Source organism: Numida meleagris, chromosome 1 (genome assembly GCF_002078875.1).
Source record: "Numida meleagris isolate 19003 breed g44 Domestic line chromosome 1, NumMel1.0, whole genome shotgun sequence".
Classification (NCBI taxonomy): domain Eukaryota; kingdom Metazoa; phylum Chordata; class Aves; order Galliformes; family Numididae; genus Numida; species Numida meleagris.
Genome location: NC_034409.1, coordinates 42,950 through 70,595, shown reverse-complemented (window position 1 = coordinate 70,595; position 27,646 = coordinate 42,950). Strand labels below are relative to the sequence as shown.

The window sequence follows — 27,646 nt, the reverse complement described above, 5'->3', positions numbered from 1 at the left end:
GAAGGTCCCCTCCAACCCAAACCATTCTGAAGTTCTGTGAAGTTCCCTTCCAACTCAAACCATTCTGTGATCCTACGAAGGTCCCCTCCAACACAAACCATACTGCAGTTCTATGAAGGTCCCTTCCAACTCAAACCAGTCTGCGATTCTGTGAATGTCCCTTCCAACTCAAACCATTCCATGATCCTATGAAGATCTCCTCCAACTCAAACCATTCTATAGTTCTATGAAGGCCCCTTCCAACCCAAACCGTTCTGTGGTTCTACAAACTCTCCCCTAATATAAAACTAAAAAGATGTCTATACCAAACAGAACATCCCAGCAGCCCGGCGCTGACTCCCACTGCAGGCACTCACCACGAAGTCGGGGTCGGTGTCCCAGTCATCACTCTGCGCCTCCACCTTCACTGACACGTCGTGGCCCACAACCGCCTTCCACATCTGTGGGGCAGAACACGGCATCACTGGGACTGCAGTGCCACCAGGAGTGGGGCAGGACCTCAGTGAAGCCCTTGGATGAGACCTGCCCCCCCTGTGCCATGTGGGGCACTCAAAGCAGCCACCTGGGGAGCAGCAAAGTGCAGTGAATTTAAGTGGTGAACCACAGCCCTTGTGTGTGCCAACCTCACAGGGCTGCTCCAAAAGCAATGCCTCCTACGTTACGGGGCTGACCCTCAATGTCAGAGGTGGATGTTGGTGGGGTGGCAGTTCAGGTTGAACCTTGCTGCTAATATTCCATAAATTACACCCACTGACATTCGTTGACACTCACTGAATGTCTATGGGGACCAAACGGTGGATGGCAGCACGGTGACAGCTGGACTGTGTGGGTGACATTTCATGGGATCATAGAATGGGTTGGGTTAGAAGGAGCCTTCAGGGAATCACAGAATGGGTTGAGTTGGAAAGGGCCTTCATGGAATCACAGAATGGGTTGAGTTGGAAGGGGCCTTCATAGGAACATAAGGTGTGTTGAGTTGGAAGGGATTATCATATGATCCTAGAATGTGCTGAGCTGGAAGGGACAATCATAGGATCATAGAATGGGTTGGGTTGGAAGGGACCTTCATAAGAACAGAGAATGGGTTGAGTTGGAAGGAACCATCATTGGATCATAGAATGTGTTGGATTGGAAAGGACATTTAAAAGCCATCCAGTCCCACAACCTGCAATGAACAGGGACATCTACCACTAGATCAGGTGCTCAGAGCCCTTCCAGCCTAACAACGATGTCGTCATAGCAGCTGCATAACAGTGGGTCACCTCCACTGGTGCAGATTTGTACAAGCACGGCACACAGGTTCTTGTTCACCGCTGGTGAAAATGCACAGCAAATGGGAGTGCCTATGTTGAAAAATAGGATTTTTTAGCTGAGAATTTGCTCTGACAAATGGTGCTATTGTGCTCTTTGTGTCTGCTTCAGCTTCTATGGAAATAAACAGGCATTACTTTCAGAGCAAAGCACAGGAGCCCGGAGGAGGCAATAGGCCCCAGGAGAGGAAGTTAAAAACCAAAAATAGTGTAAAATCTTGAGCTCCTGCATTTCACTTTCAGGATGACTCTGAAAAAAGACAAAAAAGTCCCTCCCAGGCAGCACTGCGTCTGCAGAGCAGCGGAAGGAAGTCCGGTTGCACGGCGCAGGCAATGCGGGGCTGCTCTTCCCATGGTCCAAAGCAGCTTTGCAGTGGGGCAGAGAGAAGAACCGGGGGCAACCCACTGGGAGGAAAAGGGTCGGCTTTGTAGGGATCCTCAATTCACATGTTTTGTTGCAGTGAGCACAGGGCAGCTGCTTCCTGTGCAAGGTGTTGCTGCTGAGATGGGAACCGCCGTCCCAGCAGTGGGTGTACCTCCAGCACTGCTCGTTGCATGTAGTTAACGAGGGACTGGGGGGGGAACCGAAAGCCCACAGCAGGGACGAAGCTTGTGGCTGAAAAGAGCCAGGCAGAAAGCCAAGGATGGAGGACCGAGGGAGATTTACTGCAAGGATTTGACCCCCAGGAGTTAAAATAATAACAAAGCAATGATAGTACTAGCTGTAATAATAAAGGTGCCACACTCCTCCGAGCTTCTGCGCCCAGCAGTAATCGTATTGCAGAGCACAGCCAATAAATCATCCCAGCACTGCTGCCCAGAGCTGTGGGAGCCCCATCCCTGGAGGTGCCCATGGCCGTGGATGGGGCTCCAGGCAGCCTGAGCTGGGGGGGCACCCAGCCCACAGTAGAGGGGTTGGAATTTGTTGTGTTTTAGGTCCCCTTCCAACCAAAGGCATCCTATGATTCGATCCTTCTGCGATAATTACAAGCAGAGGAAAGAGGAAGGTGGGTTTGGATGATGCGGAACAACCCAGCAGTACCTTCCATTTCCTTTTCCCCTCCCCATCTTTCACCATCTCTCACTCCAAACACTTCTGTGGCCCATTTGTATGTAGGGCAGCAGCAATAACCCAGCACGGGGCTTCCAGCCAAGGGCAGCCATTGAGCAGCCACTCCAACTCCAATCTGGAGCTCTGGGGTCTGACTGCTGCGCCAGGTGACTCCTGACCACCCCTTCCCCAGCGCCTCCCACCACCCATCCTGGGAACCATAACAAACCACAGCCATAACCAGAGCCATGAGGGTTGGTCCCATCCTTCCCCCCATCGTCATCCTTCCTCCCTTCCTTCAGTTGGACTGGGTGATCTTGGAGATTCCAACCCTGGCGATTCTATGATTCCCCCAAAGCAGATGGTCAACATGTGGGTCGATCCCATCCTCCCCCCAAAGCAGATGGTCAACATGTGGGAATCATGGTTCTTTAGAACCTCTAACGCCAAAAAAACGATGACCAAAGAACCAGTGGAGCAGTAAATGCTGAGCGCCATCAACCCATGACCAGGAAGTGGCTTCTCTTTGCCTACCAAAGCACTTCTGCCACTGCTGCTGCCCACTCCCCACCCCCAGGACCCCCAGCATCCTCACCTTGCCCAGCCCCCGGCTTCCGCTGATGTGTTCACAGCCCCCTGGCCCAGCACCGCCGCTCGCAGCAGCCTCAGGGCTGCGCTGGGTTCCTGTTTTCTGCACTTCCTCCCCCAGCCCCAACCCCCAACGCAGCGGTTCCCTCTGCTCCGACGAGGGGAACACGCTGCAACAAATGCTCCAACAGCAGGTAGGGCTCAGCGGGGCACGATGGCATTTATTGCACCAAAACAAATGGTGATTCCAGCTGGGCTCCTGCTCCAAAAGAACTCGTGCTGATGAAAAGAATGGAGAAGTGCCTGAACTTCACAGCCAACCCCACAGAGATCCCACAAAAGAAAGCTGCAAATCTGCTGGTTGCAGTGTCGATGCAACACGGGGCTCGATGCTTTAGAGCACAATTAAAAATCCATAAATATATATGAATATAGATATATAATCCATATCCATGTACAAATGCTTCAGGACAGAAGAAAGTGGTCACATGGTCCCTCAGCACATCCTTCTCTCCAAATTGGAGAGGTGTGGATTTGAAGGAAGGGCTGCTCAGTGCATGAGGAACTGGTTGGCTGGTCACAGCCAAAGGGTTGTGATAAATGGTTCTGTGTCAGGGTGGAAGCGGTCACGAGTGGTGTCCCCCAAGGCACAGTCTTGAGATCGGTGCTCTTCAACATCTTTATCAATGACATGGATGATGGAATCGAGTGCACCCTCAGCACGTTTGCAGATGACACCAAGCTGAGCGGTGCAGTTGATACATTGGAGGGAAGGGAAGCCATCCAGAGGGACCTGGACAGGCTGGACAAGTGGGCCCATATGAACCTAATGAGGTTCAACAAGGCCAAATGCAGGGTGCTGCACTTGGGCTGGGGCAATCCCAGGTACTGATACAGACTGGGGGAAAAACTTCTTGAGAGCAGCCCTGTGGAGAAGGACTTGGGGGTCCTGGAGGACGAGAAGCTGGACATGAGCCAGCAGTGTGCGCTGCAGCCCGGAAGGCCAACGATGTTCTGGGCTGCATTAAAAGAGGAGTGGGCAGCAGGGAGAGGGAGGGGATTGTCCCCCTCTACTCAGCTCTTGTGAGGCCCCATCTGCAGCACTGCATCCAGGCCTGGGGACCTCAGTACGAGAAAGACACAGAGCTCTTGGAACAAGTTCAGAGGACGCCACCAAGATGAGCAGAGGCTGGAGCACCTCTCCTAGGAAGAAAGGTTGAGGGAACTGGGCTTGTTTAGTTTGGAGAAGAGAAGGCTCCGGGGAGACCTCATTGTGGCCCTTCAGTACTTGAAGGGAGCATATAAACAGGAGGGGGATCGATTGTTCACGAGGGTGGATAGCGGTAGGACAAGGGGGAATTGTTTTTAAACTGAGACAGGGGAGGTTTAGGTTAGATATTAGGAGGAAGTTTGTCACTCAGAGGGTGGTGACGCAGTGGAACAGGTTGCCCAAGGAGGTTGTGGATGCCCCATCCCTGAAGGCATTCCAGGCCAGGCTGGACGTGACTCTAGGCAGCCTAGTCTGGTGGTTGGCGACCCTGCACTCAGCAGGGGGTTGAAACTCGATGATCTTTGAGGCCCCTTTCACCCAGGCCATTCTATGATTCTGTGGAAGTAAATAGTCTGAGGTAGGAATACAGATAGGATCCAGGTGAAGAGCCCTAAGCACGTTCAGGCCAAACTCTCCCTCTGCTGCACGCTGGTAGCAATGCCCAATTTTGGAACAGGCACAAACCGCTTCTGCACGACACGGACTTGTCAAACCAAAACGATTTCCTTTCAGAATGAGTCAAGCAATGCAAAGAGCAGCTCCTGGAGCACTCGATTTTGCCCAACAGCACAGTGTGACACAGAGGGCTCCCTGCAGGTTAACAAGGCAGGACTGCAGCACCCACACCGGGGAGAAACAGAAACTGCGGGGTGAAGGCCCACGTCTTCTCTTAGTTCAAAGCTGTTGGCCACGCTCTGACATCAGAGCAGGAGCTCCTGCAAAGTTAATTGTTGATTTATTTAATCCACGCCTTAATCATCCCACCTGGAGATGTAACATCTTTAAACAAGAGTTTGGGTGAACTGGATTTGTTCAGTTCACAGGCTGGGCAGGCCCTGACTTCAAGTCCTCTGCACAAAACCTCACACCATGGGCTTTAAGGAAGCACACATTACCTGCAGTTCAGCACCTAGCAAATGCAGCAGGACCATCATTCTCACAATACCCTATAATTAACTTCTGTTCCAGTGGCATTGTCAGATTACAGTAGTGAATATGAACAGATGCCTTTGGCGATAAAGGATCGAGGAGGACAGTGCTCTATGCCCCACCCCAGGCAGCAGCACATCTCCAGCCCACGGGCACCAACCTCCACCTCTTCCATGGGGGTGGCACAACTCCATCCCAGTGCACATCTACCCAAGAATAAATAGAAGTGAACCCAGACAGACCTTTGGATTTATTGGAATTGCTTTTTGAACCGCAGCGTTCTTAAATTCTTTGGTCATAGCAGCAAAAGCTGAAGACACCAAGAGGTGAGAAGGGAAAAAAAAAAAAAAAAAAAAATCATCTCTGTGGGTGTTCAATAGGAAGAAACAGAGGTGATGGAATTAACACATGAGGAAACACTCACGAATGATGCACTGCTCTGCAGCGGTCCCGTGAGGGAATGGCACAGCACCCCGCCCTGCGGACACCTCTGATGTTCACGTGATGACACAACGCGACTTCCATCTGAAAAATAATCTTTATTATATACAGGAGCACGCGCCCCAGGAAGATACAGGCGAAGTTTTTGGTCACAGAAGTGTATGCAGCTGAGAAAGTCCACGCAGATAATGGGGGTAGCGCACAGAGGGGTATGTAGTGCCAACACTCTGTCAGAGATCCCAGTGTTTTAGGTACAGTGATGATTCCAATCCACCTCCAGGGAGGCTTTGCAGTGACTGGAGACTGCTCGGTTACCAGCAGCATTGGAAACCGCCCCCCCCCCTTTCCCATGTGGAAAAATGCAAGCTGAGCACTGCACCACAAAGCAGCCAGGACCCTCCCGGCAAGGACCCTGAAAACGCAGAGCAGCTTGGCCAACAGCAGGAAGCTCAGCCCAACCACCCCTGCATTCAACATTCTCCCTTTGGAAGAGGACTGTCCCAACTCCACGGCATTTCAGGAGTTCTTTAGAAAAAGCACAGCTTCCCACGCATCCTCTACGATCAAATCCATCCACGCAGTTTGCCTCAGAGGCAGACAAGCCCAGGGCCCAACGCCAGCGCTGCACAAACTCTCCGTAAGCAGCGACACCGAAGGCCCAGAACTCCTTTCCCTTCCCCAGCGCCGGGGGAACCCTTCCAGTTCTGATCTTCTGCCTTTGACTCGGGCCCAGGTGATGGAAGCACACAACGGAACCCTCCAACACAGCCCATGTGGGCTTAACCCAGCAACACAGGAGCAGCAGAGCAGGATGCGGGAGCACAGCCGCTCTCCTTTCAAGAGGTTACCGAAGTGAGAGAGAAAAAGCTCTTGCCTCATACTCAATAATTCCATTTCTGACGCTATTTTACAAGGCTGGCAGAGCAGACGTACAGCTGGTTTTCAATGTAGTGCTCAGCAGGTCCCGACACCCTAATTTTGGCCCTACTTCAACCGTCGATGTAACTGAGCAGGAAAGGTGGTTTTGAAATTCACATTCCTTAAAGTGCCCACCGTTTCCTTAGCATACGCATTTCAAATAGCACTGAGCCATGGAGCAAACAGGAGATGCAAGGAAGGGAAGGAGCTTCCCTCCCTGGGACTCAGCTCCAGGGCTTCCCCCCGAGCTCACCGACTCAGGATGAGGGTGAATGAAGATCTGGCAGTACCTGGAAGAACTTCCTCATTCCTACCATGGCAAAATGCTCCATAAGATGAGCAGGGCTCCCTGCAGGTACGGGAACAGACACTGTCCTTGCCACTGTTTGCAGGAGGACCCCAGCTCAACCATTTAAAACCGCTGAATGAAGTGACAGATGCCCTGGAAACACCCCGAGCAACAGAGGTGGCTGCTGCCCATCCTGACAGCAAACACCCAGGGTGCACATCAACCCCCGGGTGGTGCTGCCCATAGGGGCTGACTCGGAAAGAAGGCGGTGGGCGAGGCACCAGTTTCAGCTGCCCTGTGGATGGGGAGCACTGGCCCGGGATCACAGAGGGCTGTGGCTCAAGGAAGGGTCGCTGTTCCTCTTCAGAGGTGGCCTGCGAAGCATAGGAAGAGCAGGACGTGAAGAGCAAGCAGGTACATGGCCACCAGCACGGGCAAGTGGGTCCGGGAGCGGAAGAGAGAGCGTAACAGGCGCCGTAGTCCAGGGATATTCCGAGTCTGGAAGAGGGAAAGAGAGAAAGGTCAGCGCCAGGAATGGCCAGGTCCCCGGTAACCTTCCCCCAGAGCTCTCTGAACACACAGATAAGCTTCAGCTTATCAGCACAAACTTCCCCAAACCCATCCTGCTGCCAGATCTGACTTCCAGAGACTTCCAGATACTTCCCCAGTGAAGTATTCCCTTTCCCCATCAGAAAATCCACTCTCTTCATTGCCAGCCAGCTCTCTCCAATTCCAATGGAGAAAGGGCAACAGAAAGCAGAATGTCTCCCCTTGACATCTGCCCCCTGTCTTAGCCCCTCGAGTGAAATATAAACGAAAGGATCAATGGAACTTTTCTGCTGGAGACTCGAGCTCCTAGGAATCCCAACTCACCCTCCCTCCAGGCTAACACGTATTTGCTGAGATCTTTCAGCCTCGCTGCTGAGAGGACTTCAGATCCACTCCTGGCAGAGACAAAGGAAACCTCCTGCCCTAGTGACAAACCCCTGGGTTGCACCCAGCTACAGCTCCTGCCCCTTATCTGCCCATGGGAGCACCACCTCCAAATGAAGGAGAGGCCAAGATCTTTGGCAAGGCGCCTTCCTTGGCAGAACGGGATCAACCAGTGGCTGCTGGCTCTCAGTCAGTAGAGTGAAAATGCAGCTCACCACTCTGGCCCCAGCCTGGCACGGCCCTGACGGACAGCAAGCGAGGAGAAACCAGGATGGCTGCTAAACCAAAGGGCTGGCTCAACAGACATGGCAAATGCTAGGGCCAGTAACATGCATGCTTCTCATAGAATCCTAGAATGGCCTGGGTTGAAAAGGACCTCAAAGATCATCAAGTTTCAACCCCCCTGCTGAGTGCAGGGTCGCCAACCACCAGCCCAGGCTGCCCAGAGCCACGTCCAGCCTTCAAGTCTCAAGCAAGAGAAGTCTGCTTGCAGAGACTTTGCCTCCTGCTCACCACGGAGGCACCACATCTACATTTAAGCAGCCTCTGGAATTTAGTCTGCTCACACACGCTGCAGTGGAGCCACAATGAGAGCAGCACGTGGCCTCTGGCACAACCCCCCCCCCCCCCAAACTGACTTCAATATGCTCATAGAAGAACTTCGCTGCTATAGGCTCGCAGATCTCAGTTCGCGTTTTCTTACACCAGACAGAGCTCACACCATTGGCGGCCGTGAAAGAAGATCCTTACTTTGCTGAAGTTATGATCCACGGAGTCAATCAGCAAGGAATGCTCGTGACCCGGCGTCATATCGATGCTAGTGCTCACGGAGGACGTCCACTCACTCGACTCCAACCTGACACAAAACATGAACACGCAGCCATTAAACCCATGAGCAGAATGATGGGGTGACCCGAGAAGCAACAGTCAGCTTTCCTCAAATACAGTTTCAGAATGAAGTCACTCCCAGTTTCTGGAGGCGAGTGAAACTGGAGCAGAGTTGGTACCTTGTGATGCCCATCCAAGTTACACACGCTCCATGCACAGGAGGGTTCAGCTGCTGCCCCCACGGAGCCCTCCTTTCCTCACCCATCTCCTGTCTCTTTGCAACTCTTTGATTTCTTTTGGTGCTGTTTTTCCTATGCATGAAATTTCCAACTCTAACTTACCCGAGGTGCCTGTGTTCTGCACGGGGGCTGCCAGTGAAATTCCACAGCGTGTGACTTGCAAGAAGCCAAGGCAGGTGACCGAACTCTTTCAAATGCCATGACATTAATTTGGAAGCCAGCTCTGCTCCCAGAAGCGCTGGCTCTTGCTAGCTATTTCCCAATGACAGACTTTGAAGATTGGTAAGGTACTGCTAAAGGATGAAAGCAGCAGCACTGTCAGTATCAGTGATGTGAAATCAGGTGATGTGAAGCGAAGGGACTTCCACAGACTTTAATGCTGGAAGGGGTTAAGGTCGCCTGAGTTGTGTAGCAGCTGCCAGGGAACTTCACTCCCTGTTTTTCCACCCAGAGCATTATTATTTTTGTCAGCGTTGTGTCAGAAGGAAAGCCACGACAGTGATGCAGAAGATTCTAATAGTGAGATTTATACAAACTGCTGCACTAAAACTGCTGGGGGATGCACGCAGCACAAGTACTGACAACAAAGTTCAGTGACCAAATCCACTTCCACAGTCAATGACAAGACAAAGGCACAGGGCTCGCTGCTTCTCATCCTGACATCCAGCCAGGGTCAGCCTCCTTTTCTCCACTGACTGTAACAGCATCTCTCAAGCAACCTGGGATCCACAGTGCATTGGGTATAAAGAACAAGGTTTTGGCAGCAGAGAGCTGCAGGGGAAACCCGTGCCAGGAGGCCACGAACTGCCCTGTGCCATTCCCAGCTGGTTCCTGCTGACCTGGCAACAGATGGCACCTTGCTGCATGCCAAGCCTTCAGAGGAACCCATTGCACAGATGCTTATTTAAAGAAAGGGGGAGGATCCTGGGGGCAGGAGGACACGCAGAAGAAGGCACAGGGGGTGGCACGTGGAGCTTCTGATTCTAAATGGCTGCTGGAACACAGGCAGGAATAAAAAAAACAACCTGCCAGCCCAAAAACTCCAGCTGAGCAAAAGGCCCGAGAAGTAACTGAACCTGGGAAGCAATGGCATCCTGAAGTGTGGCTGAAGGCTTCACACAGGAGGCATCCCAAAAACACCACGCTGCTGACAGCACGAAACAAGAACAACTTGCTGCTTGAGAAGGTGGGAATCGAGGTGAGAAATAAACTCTTGGTTAAAGGAAATTCATGGGAAGAAGCAGCAGCATCTACTGACCCCCTCAGGAAGAAGATTGAACCCAACAGCACCTGCCCATTACCTTGAAGCAGTGGCATCCTACTCCCTCCCATGTCTCAGTAACATAAAATGGGCCTGGTTTTCACCCAAGATGGAGCTTCCCTCTCAGAGAAATGCTGCATGTACTCCTCTGTTTCCTTTGCTCCTTCCCCCCCTCCCCAAAAACAAAGCCTGAAGTTTCGCTGGAACACTGGGTTGTCTCCATGACTTGACAGCACCCTGCAATGCCCCACGCCTGGTTGGGGGGGCTCTGTTATTTGTTCCCATCTGGGCCTCCTGGGCTTGTCTTTTTGGGGATTGTTTCGCTTTCGACTCATTTGGAAATGCTTGCATTGACACCACCATCCCTCCCCCTTCCTTTTCCCCTTTTGGGATCAGTTTGATGCATTTGGTTCCAGTAACTCTGGAATATTTCTGTCCATCATCTCTCTTAAGTCTAATATAGACTTACAGTGGGTTATACTGTCAATCTGCCATCATAATACTGATAAGCTTGCCATCCTAAGTAATTCCACTGTCATTACTGGTAAATTTGTTGAATCTACAACTACTCTCAAATCCTACGTGCTGTTATATTACTGATTTTCTTACTCAAATTGCATTTCTACTACTTGCAAGTGCTGCTACTATTAACTGGTACTATCACCTTCATATCTTTCTTCCTGGTAATGGCTTTTCATTTTCATCTACCATTGATGTTTGCCTGAATCGCCATCGTATTTTTGGTGCTGATTTGTAATAAAGAGCAACCTTTGGTGAGCAAAGCCAGCACGTCCTGGTGTGTCCCAGAATCCTATGAACTCGCTGATAACGACTGCTATGTACCTGCAGGCTGGGCAGCTTCCCTGCCCATCAGGACCATGACAGGCCAGTAGAGGAAGCCACAGCAGCGCAGAGGAAGTAATTAAGAAGCAACGAGCAGCAGAAAGCTGCCATTCAACAAGACCTGGAGAGCTGGGCAGGGAGGAACATGAAGAGGCTTAACAAGAGCAAGTGTAGAGTCTTGCACCTGAGGAGGAAGAACCACATGCATCAGTGCAGGTTGGGGCATGAGCTGCTGGAGAGGAGCTCTGTGGAGAAGGATCTGTGTGTGGGTCCTGGAGGCCAACGGGTTGGCCATGAGCCAGCAGTGTGGCCTGGTGGCCAAGAAGGCCAATGGGATCCCAGGGTGCATTAAGAAGAGTGTGGCCAGCAGGGTGAGGGAGGTGATCCTCCCCTCTGCTCTGCCCTGGTGAGGCCACATTTAGAACACTGTGTCCAGTTCTAGGCTCCTCAGTTCAAAGAAGATGGGGATCTCCTGGAAGGAGCCCAGTGGAGGGACACAAAGATGATAAAGGGCCTGGAGCATCTCCTCTACGAGGAAAGGCTGGGGGAGCTGGGGTTGTTCAGCCTGGGGAAAAGAACACTAAGGAGGGATCTAATTAATGCTCATAAATCTCCAAAGGGAGGTGGGAGGCAAATGGATGAGGCCAGGCTCCTCTCGGTGGTGCACAGTGATAGGACAAGGAGCAATGGCCTAGAACTGGAACACAGGAAGTTCTGTACTAAGATGTGGAAGAACTTTATGGTCAGGATGACGGAGCACTGGCACGGGTTTCCCAGAGAGGTGGTGGAGTCTCCTTCTGCGGAGATATTCAAGGCCCATCTGGATGCCCACCTGTGCGACCCATTGTAGAGAACTGCTTTAGCAGAGGTTGGACTCAATGATCTCTTGAAGTCCCTTCCAAACCCTCTTGGTTCTGTGACTCTGTGATCACTGCGTGCTGGCCCCATCCCCCTGCATGACTTTTTGCCTTACTAAAGGGACTGAGTGCAATGGAAGGCCCAAACAAGGGGAGTGAAGACGAGGAAAGTGGGGAGGAGGGATGTCCAGACTAAAGCTGAGCCAAGGAAAGGGGCAGAGGGCAAAGGCCTACCCTAAATTAGTTGTTTCTCAATATCCAAAGTTTATGTTTTTTGGCAATAAATTTAAGTTTAGGGAAATTTCTCGAGTCAAGACCTTTTTTTTTAACCTATAACAGACAGGTGATTACTGAGGAGACAAAACCCCTGGAAATATTGAAAAACTCCTCTTTTTTTTTTGCCTTCATCCAATTCTCAGACTACAAATGATACTTTCTAATAGTTTGCTCCACTGGGAAAGCTGGCGTTCCTTGCCGGAATTCATCCTACCACAGTTATCACTCCGTTGTTGCATTCTGCCTTTGTCTACAACTGAAGGACAGACGTGGTACAGTCATTTAGAGAGCCAGGATCTCCACTCTTAGGACAGCACTGCTCCCCTGACCAATGCCCTCACCTGCTGATCTGATCCTGAGCTGCAGAGAGCGCTTCCTCGGCAGCAACGCGGCGCTCTCGTTCCTCCTCCAGCTGCTCCTCCAGGTACCTCAGATCCTGCTTCGTGCTGCTATGCAAGTGCTCGGTTTCGGACAACCTGTCAGAAAATAAGCAAGCACGTACCAAAAAGGGTTAATTCTTGGACTGCTCTGCTTCTGTTCTATTGACTGATGCAGGAGGTGTACAGGTCCCAACTCTCTTCCACTTTGCACGGAAGACAGCTGTTTTTCATTAACATACTTGAATTACTGAGAAAGCAGGAAGAAGAGCAGTCTCTTGAAGCTCCTGTGTCACATCACCAAGGAATGTATGCAACCCTACCTTCCAAAAGCTGTTTACAAAGGGCACCAGGAACCACGTGCTAGGTTTCAATCCCAGACACGTTCTCAGGCTAAAAGCACTGAGACTGTGCTAATTAATACACTTGGGCAGTCACTAAACAATTGGCCCCTTTAAATCAGAGATGCCAGTTTGGCTGGTGAGGGTCCATCATAACTGCTACTACACGTTTGCTCTCCATTGTTTGAAGTTCTGTGCAAAGAGACATTGCTGACTAGAGCTGCCCAGCGCGTGACAGCTCCTCCACTTCAGCAAGGTCCTGCTGGGGAACTGAAGCGCTGAGAGCTCCAACAGAGCAGCCCACCCAGGCTCTTCCCACCCCCAGGACCTCCACCCAGGACCACCCCTCCTGGTCCCACAGTACCTCAGCTGCAGTTCCTGTAGCTCTGGTGTGTAACTCCCTCCAGGCTCATTCTTTTCTTGGGGTGCCCCAGGAGCAGCGTCTGTTGCAAATGACTCCTAAGAGAAGGCACAAACACACGGCAGAGGGCACTGAATGAAGAGGACAGAAGCCAGGTGCAGTGCTGCTCACTTAGCGGAGCCACCTGCAGTAAGTCTTGCCCTCCCCTGCACCTGGAAGGAGACCTTCACCATGCTCTTCCTCACCATGCTCTTGTCTGCAGCCTGCAGCTCCTGGAGCTGCTTCTCCAGCACCAGGCAGCGGCTCAGAACCTCGCTGTATTGCTGGTGACTCTCACAGACGCTTCGGGTGCTACCGCGCAGCTGGAGGGAGAGGGCGTTTTTCTCTTCAAAGACCTGAGACAGCTGAGAAGACAAATCCTGCGTCAAGAACTCACAACATTTCTGTGACAGCAAAATCGTTTTCCGTGTAACTGAGGGTAAGAATTCTATTGGGAATGCAGGTGTAGACACAATGCATGTTTCTAAGGTCCGCTGACCGGTGATAATCTCCAACAGCAGCTTGTGGCCAAAGTCTCCAGCATAGGCAGCCCTAAAACATCAACATGATGTACAGCATTGCTCCTTGCTCCCCTCTTCCCTCCCAGTATTAAATCTGTGGCAGCGGCTGACATAAGACCCAAAACTTCAACCTAGAGGAACCCTGCACCAACAGAAATCTTTGGTTTGATAAGGAGAAGCACAAACTTCTGCACCTGGTGGAAAGCCCGTGCACCAACACAGGACGGTAAGAGTGCCAAGGCAACAGCTCTGCTGCGAAGGACTGGGGAGTTACAGCAGCTGCAGAGCTGAGCACAGCCCAAACAGACAGCCTCACTGCGAGCAAGGAACAACCTATTCTGGGTTACATCAGGAAAAGCAAGACCAGCAGGCAGAGGGATGTTACTATCTGCTCTGCTTGGTACCAATAAGACCACACCTAGCATCCAATGACCAGTTTTGGGTCCCTCGTTTCAAAATGGAGAGAGAAATGGGAAAGAGTCCAGAAAAAGGCTACAAAGATAGTTGAGGGATTAGAGCATGCGATGGCTGTGAGAGCTGGGCTGCTTTATCCTGGGAAAGAAAAGGCTGAAGTGAGCAGCAGTTTACAATTACCCTGGAGGGAGCCATAAAGCAGACAGAGTCAAGCTCTTTGGCAGCAGCAGACAACATAACAAGGGTCTTATTTGTGGCTTATAAAAACAAAACCATTTTCACTGAAAGTGCAGAGCAGCACTGGACAAAGACCCAGATAGGTTTGGAAACGTCTGTTCTTGGAGGTTTCCACCACTATGGTAGGCAAGGGCATGGATGACCTGATCTAACACTGCTGACAGTGCTGCTTTGAGCAGGAGAATGACATAAGGGATCCTCTCCAGAGGTCTCTTCTAAGCAGCACTTCTGATTCTGTGTTCCTTTGGTGAATGCCCACATGAACCCCCAAGCCCTATTCCTGCTCCATGAGCCCCGCTGAAGCCTGCCCTCTTCCCCACATTCCTCGGCCCAAACTCTGCAAGCAGAGGACACAGCCTGTACCTTGCTGTTTAACTGCTGAATTCGGAGCTCTTTTTGGTGCAGTTCTTTCAGGCTGTCATTTAGCTGAGCCCTCAGATGTTTTGTCTCCGCTTCCAGGCTTGAGAAGTCCCCTCTCACTGCTTCTGGAGAGCTCTGACAGGGAAAGAACAAGGGAGAATACATCACACACGACAATCTGTTTTCATTTCCACTCCAAGCCTAAAGCCCTACATTGTTCTTACACCCAGAACTTGATCTGCACCCTGGGTGGGGGGGAGGGAGAGAAAGAAAATCACATGCACTTGGTTCTAGATTTTTGTTTGCATATATGTACGTGTGTCAAAGGGATAAGAGAGGATTCCTCCCTCCTCCATTGACATAAAAGTGTCACTGGAGCATGTTGGCAGGACACTTCTGTCCTTGCTGATAACGCTATGGCACTGCACATGCAGCTGGCGAGTAGGCCAAGCAAAGTACTCAGTGGATTCCACTCCACTTTTAGAACTGTCGTAAGGAAAAAGAAGGCAGAAAGTGCAACCTTCAACCCTCAGCCTCTTTAGGCACGAGCCAGGATTGTAGATTCCTATCTAATACAAGCGATAAAAATCCTGTAAAAGACTTAAAAAAAAAAATTAGAACGTGATATTACAAAGGACTAAAACAGAAAATCAAGATTTCAGATTCAAAACAGTGCAAGAAGCAATTCTAAAATCATCAGATTGGAAGAGCTGAGAGGTTCCAGAGGGAACTGCCCAGAGGGAACCGCTGTGCCCAGGAAACTCCACCTCTTCTACTCTCTGTCTCGAACATTAGGAACAAAGGGAGGAGCACACAAGGTTACACCAGAGCTTTCTACAATCATAGAATGGCCTGGGTTGAAAAGGACCTCAAAGATCATCGAGTTTCAACCCCCCTGCTGAGTGCAGGGTTGCCAACCACCAGCCCAGGCTGCCCAGAGCCACGTCCAGCCTGGCCTTGAATGCCTCCAGGTACGGGGCATCCACAACCTCCTTGAGCAACCTGACAAGCCTTCAAGTTGCGTTGTCGGTGTACGCTTGGAGGGCACACAACAAAATCCAACACCAATCCGTGTCACGTTTGACTTCTAAAATCTGAATACAACCAATGTGCTCTAATTTGGCTGAATTTCCACGCGGTGCAGAATGTGAGCATTTCCACCAACCTTCTTTTGGTACAGCTCCTCTACAGCTTGAGACTTGCTAAGGGGCGGCCTCATCTCTTGCACGACCTGCTGCAGGTGGCTCAGCTGCTGCTCTTTTTCTGCTATGAGCATCAGGTACTGCTCTTTGATACTGCTGTTCTGCTTTTCCCAGGTAGTTTTCTCTTGCCTGCAAAGCATCATGCAAAGGAAATTACCACGGGGTTACGAGCACCACATACGACATCCAGGCACCCAGCTCAGAACGAGCCAAGGAGGATTCCAACTATTTCCTATCATTATCCCACACCAGATAAGAAGTTGATATCAAAGACAAACTAAAGCAAAACCACTCTAGCACAGGAACCCTACAAGCAGGGTTAAGGAAGCTGTCTCCATTCAGCTCAATGCCACAGACTGAGACTCACACTTCTGGCATTCCTGGACAATTTTTTTTCTTGCTATATGAAGAGTTCTTCGTTTTCTAGAAAGTTGTTGACAATGCCACTTCTCATCACAACATTAGCACCACCTCAGTCAAATAGGTGCATAAGAACCACTGCATGGATCCCATCACACAGACGTGGGCCTTGGCTTCACTTGTGTAGTAGGAGCTACCCAGGAATTAAGCCTGCAGGCTCCGTCATTCTCTCACTCATTACTTTGGGATCTCTGAAGAATCTGAAAATATTTTTTCCCCATTTCTAGAACAGAGCACGTTTGCCTGAGTTTAGTCCAGGAGGGGAGGACAATTCACCAGCCTTAAATTACAGCCTTTCTTAATAGAAGACATAAAGCAAGTGAAACAACGGATTAGATCATCATGTAAAATGAGTATTTTCTACGCAGTTATATGAGTCAGATAATAAAGGGTGCTCATTCCACCATCAGCTCGGAATGAGAGCGCTTTGATTACATACAAATTAGCTGCGATACAAGAAATAGATGATGCTTCCCCTGAAACAGACGATATTGGCCACTTCACTGGAGGAAATAAATAAAACCCAACGGGCCATTAAACTACTTTGCACAGGCATTTCCTTCCAGTAGGCTGGGCTGTAAATCTGCACCCTAATTCTCATGCAAAGAGCTGAACAAGGACACGTGTGCCCACTCCTGCCGAGGGCAGGTGATGCAATGCAGGTAAGGTGGAGGTGCTCAGCGCTTTGCTTTCTGCCCACGACAACACTCTGAAAGAAAGAAACGACCCACTGCCATTTCTGAGGCAGTAAGGAGAAAGACAGTTCTCACCTTAGCTGCTGAAGCTCCTGCTGGTAGGAAATACTTTCTTGCTCCAGCTGCTCTTGGCGGCGGTGCAGTTCGTCTGCCTCTTGCTGATACTCCTGCACTTGTGCCTTCAAGCGAGAGTTTTCAGCAGATTCTACCCCGACTTGTATGTACTGCTGCTGTAGATTCTTCAGCTCCCTCACCTTTAAGTAAAGGGAAATGTCATTACAAAAGTTGACTGAGCAAGCAGTTATGTCTATTATTTACAAGCATTTAAGAACATTTTTCACTGCAGCATCACACTCAAATGATGGAGATGCTGGAAATTACATCAGTTATTACAACAGTCTCCTAAGAGGAGCTCAGCAGAAAAGCACCTCCAAACAAATCTGTTGTGAGGAAGAGTGCAGTGAGTTTGGAGGCCTCTCTATAGAGATGTGACACAGCAACAAGGTGGCCCTGGACTACAACACTGGTTTGCCAATTCAGAGGAAGCCACAAAGTGAGACAGAAGGAGTTGGCTAAGAATAATGCCTGGAAGGAGTGCTCACTGCAAACCAGGGAAGTGAGGAACTACAGTCCTTCCAACAGCCTACTCAGACTGGAATTAGAAAGTTGTTGTTATGCTGCCATTGGTTTTTGAGGATAGAAGACTTGACTCTGGAGACAGAGAAGTACTTAACAAACCAAGAGATCCCTCTACCAAGGATCTATCTCATCATAGCAGCTCTGCACACATACGTAAGTTCAAGAAAGTGGAAGCAGAAGAGACATAAATCTAGAAATAATTGAGATGTTGATGGACAAGTGGGAAGTGATGGACAGTATCACAGAATATCCTGAGTTGGAAGGGACCCACAGGGACCGCTGAGTCCAACTCCTGGCTCCAAACAGTACTGCCTCAAATCAAACCATGTTTCTGAGAGCGCTGTCCAAACTCTTCTTGCTCTGTTGGAGCTTCACGCAGTGGGTGATTGCCCAGCCCTCCAGTTTGTCAAGGTCTCTCTGCAGGACCTCTCCAGCCCAGGGGAACCCCACAGGTCCTCCCAGTTCAGTGCTGTCCACAAGCACACTTAGCATACCTTCAAGTCCTGCACCAAGATGTTGATGAAAACATTGAAGAGCTCCGTGGAACCCCACCAGCAACTGGTTGTCAGCCTGATGGAACCCCATTGACTACAACCCTCTGAGCCCAACCCATCAGCATTCATGAAACTTTTAGATGTGGCACTAAGTGACATGGTTTAGTGGGGTGCTATTGGTGGTAGGTGGACTGGATGATCTTGGAGGTCTCTTCCAACCTTGGTGATTCTATGATTCTATGTTCAGCCAGTTGTTCACCCATTGCATTATGTTGCTGGCTAGCTGTGTGCTGGAAGGATACTCAGAAACAGCCTCAAAAGCTTTACTGAAATCCAAAACAATGACATCAACTGGCTTCCCTTGGTCAGCTATGTGGATATTCTGCCATAGAAAGAGATTAAGTTTGTTGCAAATTAACAAAACAAAGTAAACTAAGAGCAAGTAGAAGTGGGAAATCACAGTAAAAATCAGTCATCTGAGCAGCAACCAGAAGTGAAACGTGCTGAGCTGCATTGTGTCAAACAGCATACAAACACACACAGTATGCACATGAGATATGCAAGCAGGGATGTTAGAACGAAAGCACAATGGCTTGGACCCATCTCAATAATCATCTGCCAAGAGGAGAAACTGACCACATGCTTAGATTTCTAGAACAGACTACAGAAGTGACAAACCAAATGCATGAGCTCTCACAGATGTGGGCTAAGCAGACTAACAGGGAGCACGTCTCTTATTTCTAAGATTCCATATTTAAAACTGGGCTAACAAGAGAAAACACCTTGAAAACCTAATAATGGAATCATATTTCAGCTTCGTTATGTCAGAGAGAGTAACATAGATAGCACATAGTAAGTCCATGGGATCCAATGGAGCGTACCCACAAGTGATGAGGTCACTGGGAAGCAACTCTCAACTACCTTAGGAAGATCACAGTGATCAGGAGAGGCTTCTGAAGGCGAGAAAAAATGTCATCCCTAGCTTCAAGGGCAAGGAGGAGGACGGAGGAAACGCAGTCTGCTCAGCCTCACCTCAATCTCTAGGAAGGCGATGGCGCAGCTAATCCTGGAAACTATTTCCAGATACATGAAAGAAGTTGACCAGAGAAACTGCGGAAATCCACTGCTGGAGATATTCACAACTCAAGCAGATGTTGCTTTAGTCAACCTGCTCCAGCCAACCCTGTCTGAGCAGAAGGGTCGGACTAGAAGATCTCAGAGCTCCCTTCAACCTCAGCCCTTCAGAGGTTCTGTGAGGAGGATGATATGTTTTTTTACCACTGTGAAAGACACGTCTAAATGCACTGAATTTTAAGATCTGAAGAACCTAATCTCCTATAAAGCTTTAAATAAGAGCAGGAAGAGAAAACAAGGACTTACTAATCTGTCTCTGTCGTTCTGCAGGGATGACAGAGCCTTCTTAAGACTCAGCACTTCTGACGGACTGGCGACAGCGCTCCCTTCTGCTTGCTGCCTCACTTCTTCCACCTTACGTGTTTTGTCCAGTTCATCCAGCAGACGGTCTCTCTCGTCCTGCAGGCTTGCCATGGCCTTGGAGAAAGATTTGACTTGGTTGGAAGAGCCTTCCAGTTCTGAAGACAAACGGAGAAGCTCATCATCTTTGGCTCTCATCTTCTCCTTAAGATCCTCAATCTGAGCCAAGACACCTCTTTCATCAGCAGCTTTCTGCATTTCTGTAAGCTCAGACCTCAACGTGTCTCGGTCCTGGGCAGTGGAATTTTGCTCCTCTTGTAACTGAAGCATCTTTTTCTGAAGATTCTCCACTAGATTTCGTTGTTCCCCCAAGTCTGCAGAATATTTCTGTTTCAAAGCTTGAAGCTCCTCATTGGTCTGGTCCCAGCTATCCTGGAGAGAGCTCATGGACTTCCCAAAAGACTGAATTTGGGCTCTGAGATCTTTGTTTTCATCTGTGACTGCAAGAAATTTCTGTTCCATTTCCATGAGGTCCCGTGCCAACTCCGCTACTCTCTCCTCCGCTGTTTCTGTTTCATTCCTCATTATCCCGGCATCATGATGCAGGTGCTTCAGTTCCTTTCTAAGCCTGTCCTCAGCCTCTCCCACTCTCCTGGTTGCGTCCTTCTGAACACTTACCAGCTCCCCCTCAAGCTCTGTTATCCTCTTCTGTGAGAGAGCAAGCTTACGATGCAGCTCTTGTGCCTCTTCCTCTTGGGCTTTCAGCTGTGCTTGACACTCCACGATAGGACTCCCCTCACTTAATGCCGTCATCTCGCTCTGAACTCGGGACAGAGAGGATGTAAGGGTTTCAACCTCTTGAGACATACTGACTTTATCCTCTCTCAAGGCTTCCATGCACTTCCTGAGATCATCCTGAGTGCTCTCAGACTCCTTCAGCTGGGTTTCCATGATTGCCTTCTCCTTTTCCAGAGCCTGGATTCGCTGAAGCTGAGTTTTGAGAAGTTGCTTCTGTTGGGAATCCTTTATTGAAATTACTTGGTTCAGATCTTCTCTATACCGCACCAAGTCCGCACTCAGCTTGGCGTTCTCTGAGTTGAGGTCATCCATCTGGCTATGAAAAGTTCTGATCTCTTCTTTCAGCTTATTGTTTTCAGCAGCAGCCTCTTGGATGATCTGGTCTTTTTCCAAGATGATAACGAGGTGGCGTTCCTCCAGCTGTTTGTACTCTCTCAGTATACGGTCTCTGTCATCCTGCAAAGATGACATGGACTTGGTGAAGGAGTCCAGTTGCGCCTTCTGCTGTTTGCTTTCTTCTCTGATTATTTTCATCTTTTCAGCAAGATGGTCAAGTTTATCGTTAAGTTTGCTCTTCTCAATTTCCAAAGCCTTTTTATCTTCTTCCTCTTTGCTTAGCCTATGCTCCCACAGCGTAATGTCTTCAGAATGTTGCTGCTGTAATTCAGATAGAGCAGCCGTAACTGCTTCCTCCTTGGCAGACAGCAAACTAATGATCTTTTGATCTTTGGCACTCGTTTCTTCATGCAGCTTATTTGTTAGGTCCTTGGAAGCCTGCAGATCAGCCTCAAGCTGTTCACAGCTGAATTTAAAATTCTGGATACTGTTCTCTTGTTGCTTGACCACACTCTCCAGCTCTTCTCTAACCAGTTCACATCTGGTGAAGGAACTCTGCAAGTCAGCAAGCTGGTCTTTTAGGCTTCGGATTTCTGACTCCAGCTTCTGCTGTTCGTTCTGGGACTCACTGTATAGTTTCTGAGATCCTTCCAGCTGAGTTAAAAGCTCCTTTTTTTCCGCCTGCAACATTTCACATGTCTCTTGATGCTGCTGAATCTCCCTCCTGGACTCTGATTCCCAGTCTTTCTTGTTGCATTCCAGCCTGAAAAAAAGAGAATGGAAAATCAGTCACAAATCAGTGACGTATTTCAGGATCCCAAACCACACCAATAGTTTTCATCGATTATATTAATTGAGAAAAGCCACCAAATCAGTTTTCCAGTAATTAGCATTAAAACAGGCTTCCAAAGAGAGTGACTGAGTCACCATCTCTGCAGGTATTTGAGAGACATGTGGATGTGGCACTTAGGGAAGTGGTATAGTGGTGGACTTGGTGGTGTTGATGTTTGAACTTGATCACCTAAAGGGTCTTTTCCAACCTAAATGATGCTACAGGCACATTAGCAGTGACACAATAGTCCCCTCTAGAATGTGCAGCTACTAGGCCCCTCTCGCTCCCAGCTACACCTTCAGTCTTTCAAAGGAGAAACTCACCTCCCTGTACAGCGAGGCTCAGACTTTGTTTGCTACAAAGAAGGGTGCTGTTCTCATGTGGTTGGTATTCATTTCACTTTCCTATGTATACAAATACAGCATTTTGATCAAACTTGGTAGAACAGTTTTCCTCATGAAAGAATGGCTTGTTTTTGAATTTTGGAAATTCCAAGGTTAACTTTTTGTTACGTTTCTCTAGCTCCATCTTTCCCTCAAAATCTAATTTAGGATTAAACTGGAATTATGTATCCCCATGCTCTGTTGACATGCCCAGCTTAATCTCTAAAAGTAACAGCTTCCTCACCTCTGGCTGCTGACTCTTTAAAGGAAATACATGGACACCACCTTGGTCATCATCACTTTCTTTACCTGGATATGTGAATCTGAAGTTCTTCCACTTGTGTAGTCATCTGCTTCATCTGCTCCTTTAGCATAACACAAGTTTCCTCTTTCAAGCGTATTTCTTCCTCCTTCTTCTGAATCGTTTCTGTGAACTTCTTCTCCCATGTTTTGGATTCATCTATCACCCTATCCCTGTCATCCTGAAGGGAAGACATGCTCCTGGTGAAGGCCGCAAGCTGGGCCAACGTTTTGTTCAGGCTGCCTTCCAGTTCCTTGGCTTCTCGATCTTTTGTTGTCAAGGAGCCCTGAACATCACGAACCGTTGTTTCCATACAGTCTTTCTCCCTCTGCAAAGCTGCCAGCTTTTCTTCCATATTTTTCATCTCCTTTGAGTGCTTGTCTTTCTCCCGTTCCAGTCTTCTCTCAAAGTCCTCATCTTTTTTCTTCATTTGAATTAGAGTACTCTCTTTGTTTGCCCGTAACTCTTCTTTCACTTTGACGCTCTCTGCGAGGACTCTCGCTGCCTCGCTCTGAGTGTCATCCAGCACTACCCTGTAGCGAGCAAGCTCTGCCTGGGCTTTCTTGGTGTCTTCTGCTGCTTTAGCTAAACTCTCTTTGGCTGCTTCCAAATCTTTATGAGACTCACTCTGGACAAATTCCAGAGCTTTAATTGTTCTTTCTAAACTACTGATCTTCTCCTGGCTTTTAATACAGTCCTTCTGCAGCTGCTTAATCTCCTGCTGCTTCTGCTTCAGCAGCTCCTGAAGCTCCTTCACATGTGTGTTGCTGTCTTCCCTCCAAGAGCGTTTCAGCTTCTCTAAATATTCCTTTTGGTTTTCTGAACTTGCTTTACTTTTCTCCTTCGCCATCTGGCGTTTCTCCTCCTCCAGTTCATGTATCGTTCTCTGCAAACTCTGAAGCTCACGTTTCAGTTGCTCATTTTCAATCTGGGAGTCTGTCGCATCTTGCTGATAATTTCCAATGCTGCCATTAAGTTCTGCCAGCTGATTCATGAGCCTTTCCTCCAAATCATCCTTCTCAGCCTCTAGAGTGTCCTTCAGTTCCGTCATCTTCATGAGGTCCTCTTTGGTGTTTTGAACCGTTTCTTCCATCTTTGCTACTGTGTCCTGGAGAACACTGAATTCAAGGACTTTTGCTTCCATTTGGGTCTCTAAAGCCCTTTTCTCACCTTCTAAAGTCTCAGCACTCCTGCGGATATCATCCAGCTGTTGCTCTGAAGCCCTCCTGCTCTCCTCTAGTTCAGTGATTCGCTCCGTGAGCGCAGCTATCTCCTTTATGTAGGTATTAAGATCCTCAGGTGGGCTACTACCTTCAAAAGCTTTTTGTTCCAGCTCTGCATTAGGAGACTTTGGTCTAAAACTTAAGTCCACTTGATTTTCAGTCCTCTCTATTGGTGGTGGTGTAGCAACCGCCTGATTTGTTTCTTCCTCTGGTGTCCTCAGGGAAACACACTTGTCTAACAGCTCTCTGCTTTCCTCCAGCTTGGATTCTGTTACCTGCAAGCGATGCTTTAAGTCTGTGATCTCTTGAGTAAGAGACTCCTTTTCAGCCATTACCGCCTCTAACTGAGTAGAAAGAGACTGATAATCCCTCCTAGAGCTCTCCAGCTCCTCTTTCAGGCTAGCACTTGTAGGGAAAGCTCCATCGCCAGTCCTGTGCAGATCCCCAGCTGGGGACTGCATCTCTGCTCTAAGCTTCTCATTCTCCTCCTCTAGTTCCAGAATCTTTTGTTGCTTTGATTTTGCAAATTTCCTCATTTTCTCCTTCATTCCTTCAATCTCCTGTCCAGCTTCCTGCAGCTGCTTATCTGTTTCTTCTCTTTTTGCTTCAGCACTTTTCAGCTTAATGAAAACCTCCTGCTTTTCCTGCCTCACGGTTTCCAGAACACGCTGAATCCGCTCGGTCTCATTACTCACATTCTCATATGACTGCAGGAGAGTTTCGTACTCTTTCTGAAGCTCCCTGTGTTTCTCCTGCCACTCAGCGCTCTCAGCAGCTTGCAGGCATTTCAAGGACTCCATCTCCTTCTCCTGCTTCTCCTTCTCTAGGAGAACCCCATCCAGTGTCAGTTTCAGGTTTTTACAGCATCCATCAAGATCCTGATTTTCTCCAAGGACCTTATTAACTTCTGCAATCAGTTTTTCTCGCTCCTCAGTGAGACTTGCTAATTTTTCTGTTAAAGCATCTGTTTCTTTAGCGTGGCCACCTATTTGGCTTTCCAAACTATTCAGCTTGACACAAAGATTCTCAATAGTAGTTTTGGCATTTGCCAATTCCTCTTTCAGTGATTTACTCTCCTTTAATGCCTCTTTTCTAGAGATAAGCGCAGCTTGCAACTTTCTCTGCATTTGATTCTTCTGTTTAGCTGCTTCTGCATCATCATCTTGCTTGTGCTGAATTTCAAGCAGCTCGGTTTGCAGTCGCTTGCTCTGTTCCTCATGTGCCTGAGCTTGAGCTTCAATCTCACTACACAGTCTCTTGACAGAATCTTCTTTTTCCAGCAACTGTGCCTGTGCGTTAGCAAGAGCTTCACTCTTCTCCCTTAACTGCAAGTTAAGGAATTCGATTTCTTCATCCTTTTGATGCATAAGTGTTTTCAGGTCTTCCAAACTGTCCTCTCTAGGAACTTCCACTTGATCTTCCTCCACTTCTCTCTGAAGTCTTGCAGCCTCAGCTTCAGCTTGCTCAGAAGTTCCAGTCAGCCCTTCTGCCTCTGGCAACAACTGTGCTATGCGCTCTTGCAAATTACAGACTAGTTCTGATTTGCTAGCTAGTTCACCTTCCATATGGGTGACCTTATGCTCCAACTCCTCCTTCTCCATCTGCAATTTTTCAAGTTCTGCTTTAAACTCTTCTCCAGAAACATCTGTGACTTGCATGAGTTTGCTGTTTGTAGAATTTTCTGCTTCCAAGCACAAAGAATCCCAAGAGCCTTGATTCCCAGGAACACTCTCTGCTGATCCTCTCTGTTCATGGAGTTGCCTGAGCTGAGCTTGGATGCTTTCCTTCTCCTTCCTTAGCACATCAAATTGTTCTTGCAGGATGTTGTAATCATCTTTCTGCTGTTTAAGCTGCTCTCTGTGATGCCTGTCTTTTTCTTGAGCCTTCTTTATAGTGTCTTTGCGAGACACCAGGGCTTCCTGAAGCTTTTTCTGAAGTTGTTCTTTTTCTTGTTCAAGAGTTGAAACCCTCTCTTTCAGAGCAGACATCTGGTTTTCTTCAAGATTTGTAGCTGCTGCACTGCTTTCTTCGTTTTCTTCATCATCTTTTGGGCCTTCATCGGTTTCAGTTAGTTTGTCAGCAATTGCCTGACTTTCCATGATTTCAGCCTTAATTGAATCAACGCTCGCCTTACCTCGCAAGCTTTGTTTCATTTCCTCAATCACTGCCTGTAACTGCGCTTCTGCAGTTTCCTTATCCAGCAGCTCCTTCCGAACACCCAGCAGCTCAGATTCCTTTTCAGAAAGCAGCTGGATTAGATGCTCCTCCCTGGGCGAGCTTTCAAGATTCGCTCCTTGGCTTATCCTACTCGTCATATTTTCTTCCCCTTCAGCTTCTTGAGCCACTGATGCTTCTGACTGAGGCTCCTTTTTCAACTGCACCAACTCGTTCTCCAGTTTGCTAACCTTCCTCAGGAGCTCCTTCCTGTTAACGAGCGCTGCCTGCAGCTTTCGCTTTACTTGCTCATTTTCCCGTTTCAGAATTTCAACTTCACTTGCTGATATCTCACCTTCCTTGCTTTCTGCTTCCGTCTCATCCTGCTGGTCAGAGGCTTCACAGTTCAGATACGTGTCTTTCACTTCTGTGTTTTGGTCTTTTCCCTCCTGGGCTTTCAGTAAGAGTCTTGTTTGCTCTTTAAGACTCTTCAGCTCAGTTTCTAGAGAAAACTTCTCTTCATTCAGCAGTACCATTTTTTCAGACATGCTGACGCTGATCTCTGTCATCTGCTGTTCCTTCTCCAGCAAGGTTTGTTGCAGGCTCTCTATACACCTGCTATGTTCAGCAACAAGCTGTTCCAGGCCCGCTGCTTCGCAGCCTTTGGAGGCTAAGCTTTGGGAAAGCTCCTCCATCTCAGCCCTGTTTTTCTTCAGAAGTTGCTCCAGATCCAGTGCTTCACATTCCTTCTTCTGGATCTGGCTTCGCATGTCTTTGAGTTGCATGTCCTGATCAGAAAGCTGAAGTTGCGCTTCATCCAAATCTTTTTGTAAAGCTTCGATTTTCACCTCTTTGGATTTAAATTCATTTTTAAGGCTTTGGATCTGTTCCTTCAGAAGACTGCTCTGACTGTCTGACAGCCTCTGCTTTTCTGAAAGAGCTAGATCTTCCTCCAGCTGCTTTACTTGCTCCTGCAGTTCTGCCACAGTAGAAAGGTCCTTCACCTGACACAGGAGCCGATCTCTTTCTTCAGCCAAAGCACAGAACATGCTGTCAGAATCCTCCATCTTTTTCCTGTATTCTTCAGCCAACTCGTTTAGTCTATTTATTTCTGCATCTCTTTCTCCCAGATCTTTCTTATAGGATTCTTCCGATTTCTGCAGAATCATTTGCAGTTCTGTCATTTGGTTTTGCAGATTTATCAGCTCTTGAGATTGAGAGGTGTCAGGCTCTGGAACTGCTGCAGAGGTTTCCTGCATTGCTGCCATTTCCCCTGTGCCAGGAACAGGGGTCTCTTGGGGTACTTCTTGAAGACTGGTTTTGTTTTCCTGAAGTGCATTAATTTGCTGTATTTCTGTTTCTATCTGCAATGAACTATTGTCCAACTCATTTTGGGTATTCGAAGCCTTTTGCTCTTCCCTCTCAAGAAGCCATGTCTGGGAATTCTCTTCCAGCTGGTTAGCTTCTCCTCCTGAATGCTTAACTGCAGGAGTTTGGCTGTTTGCATCCTTGAGCTGTCCTTTCAGAAATGCAATTTCTTCTTGAGCTTCTTTCAGTTCCAGAAGCAAAACTGACAGCTCTTTCTGTTTCTCTGCAGCAAGATATTCTCGAATACCAGATGGGCAGTTTTCTTCAGTAAACTGCTCACCACCACTGGCAAAGCCATCTGTTCTTGCCTGAAACACAACACAAGGTTTCAGTTTTCCTTTGAATCCTGCCAAAGGGGCACTTTTCATCGTCCCTACCTCATGCTAGCAGTTGCAATCAGTAACAGCTTCATTAACAACAGGACTCCTCAGCTCGTTTCCCTTCCTGAAGTTGCAGCATGGGACTCTGGCCTTAGGATTAGATCATAAATGAAGCTTCCTGCTTCCCTTACTTCCCATTCTCTCTTGATTACAGTATGGTATGATTCTGAAGTGTCTCAGTTCTGTGATTCTCAGAGGTATTCTTCTGGACTAATCCAGCCACATTTCCAGACTACAGAGATTGGCATCATATCCGCAGTCTCTGAACGAGGAGGTTTTGTCCCATACTTTACCTGTCTGTTT

General features: G+C 48.6%; 2 protein-coding genes across 10 annotated transcripts in view; both read right to left on the bottom strand.

Moving 5' to 3' along the window:
- The window catches only part of HCLS1 (hematopoietic cell-specific Lyn substrate 1), a 16,725-nt gene extending 13,658 nt beyond the window's left edge, over positions 1-3,067 (bottom strand). For all 3 annotated transcript variants that reach the window (XM_021384463.1, XM_021384461.1, XM_021384462.1), the window contains exons 1-2: positions 2,957-3,067; positions 357-440 (exon numbers count right to left, since the gene is read on the bottom strand). In XM_021384463.1, coding sequence (XP_021240138.1) covers positions 357-440 — 84 coding nt within the window. In that variant the 5' untranslated portion in view covers positions 2,957-3,067. The remainder of the gene's footprint in view (positions 1-356; positions 441-2,956) is intronic.
- The window catches only part of GOLGB1 (golgin B1), a 41,157-nt gene continuing 19,179 nt past the window's right edge, over positions 5,669-27,646 (bottom strand). For 6 of the 7 annotated variants that reach the window (XM_021384193.1, XM_021384189.1, XM_021384188.1 and 3 more), the window contains exons 13-22: positions 22,227-27,271; positions 19,515-21,465; positions 17,077-17,255; positions 15,850-16,015; positions 14,688-14,819; positions 13,344-13,517; positions 13,117-13,211; positions 12,376-12,510; positions 8,481-8,586; positions 5,669-7,295 (exon numbers count right to left, since the gene is read on the bottom strand). In XM_021384193.1, the coding sequence (XP_021239868.1) occupies positions 7,161-7,295; positions 8,481-8,586; positions 12,376-12,510; positions 13,117-13,211; positions 13,344-13,517; positions 14,688-14,819; positions 15,850-16,015; positions 17,077-17,255; positions 19,515-21,465; positions 22,227-27,271 (8,118 nt within the window). In that variant the 3' untranslated portion in view covers positions 5,669-7,160. The remainder of the gene's footprint in view (positions 7,296-8,480; positions 8,587-12,375; positions 12,511-13,116; positions 13,212-13,343; positions 13,518-14,687; positions 14,820-15,849; positions 16,016-17,076; positions 17,256-19,514; positions 21,466-22,226; positions 27,272-27,646) is intronic. The other variant, XM_021384195.1, reaches the window with a different exon arrangement.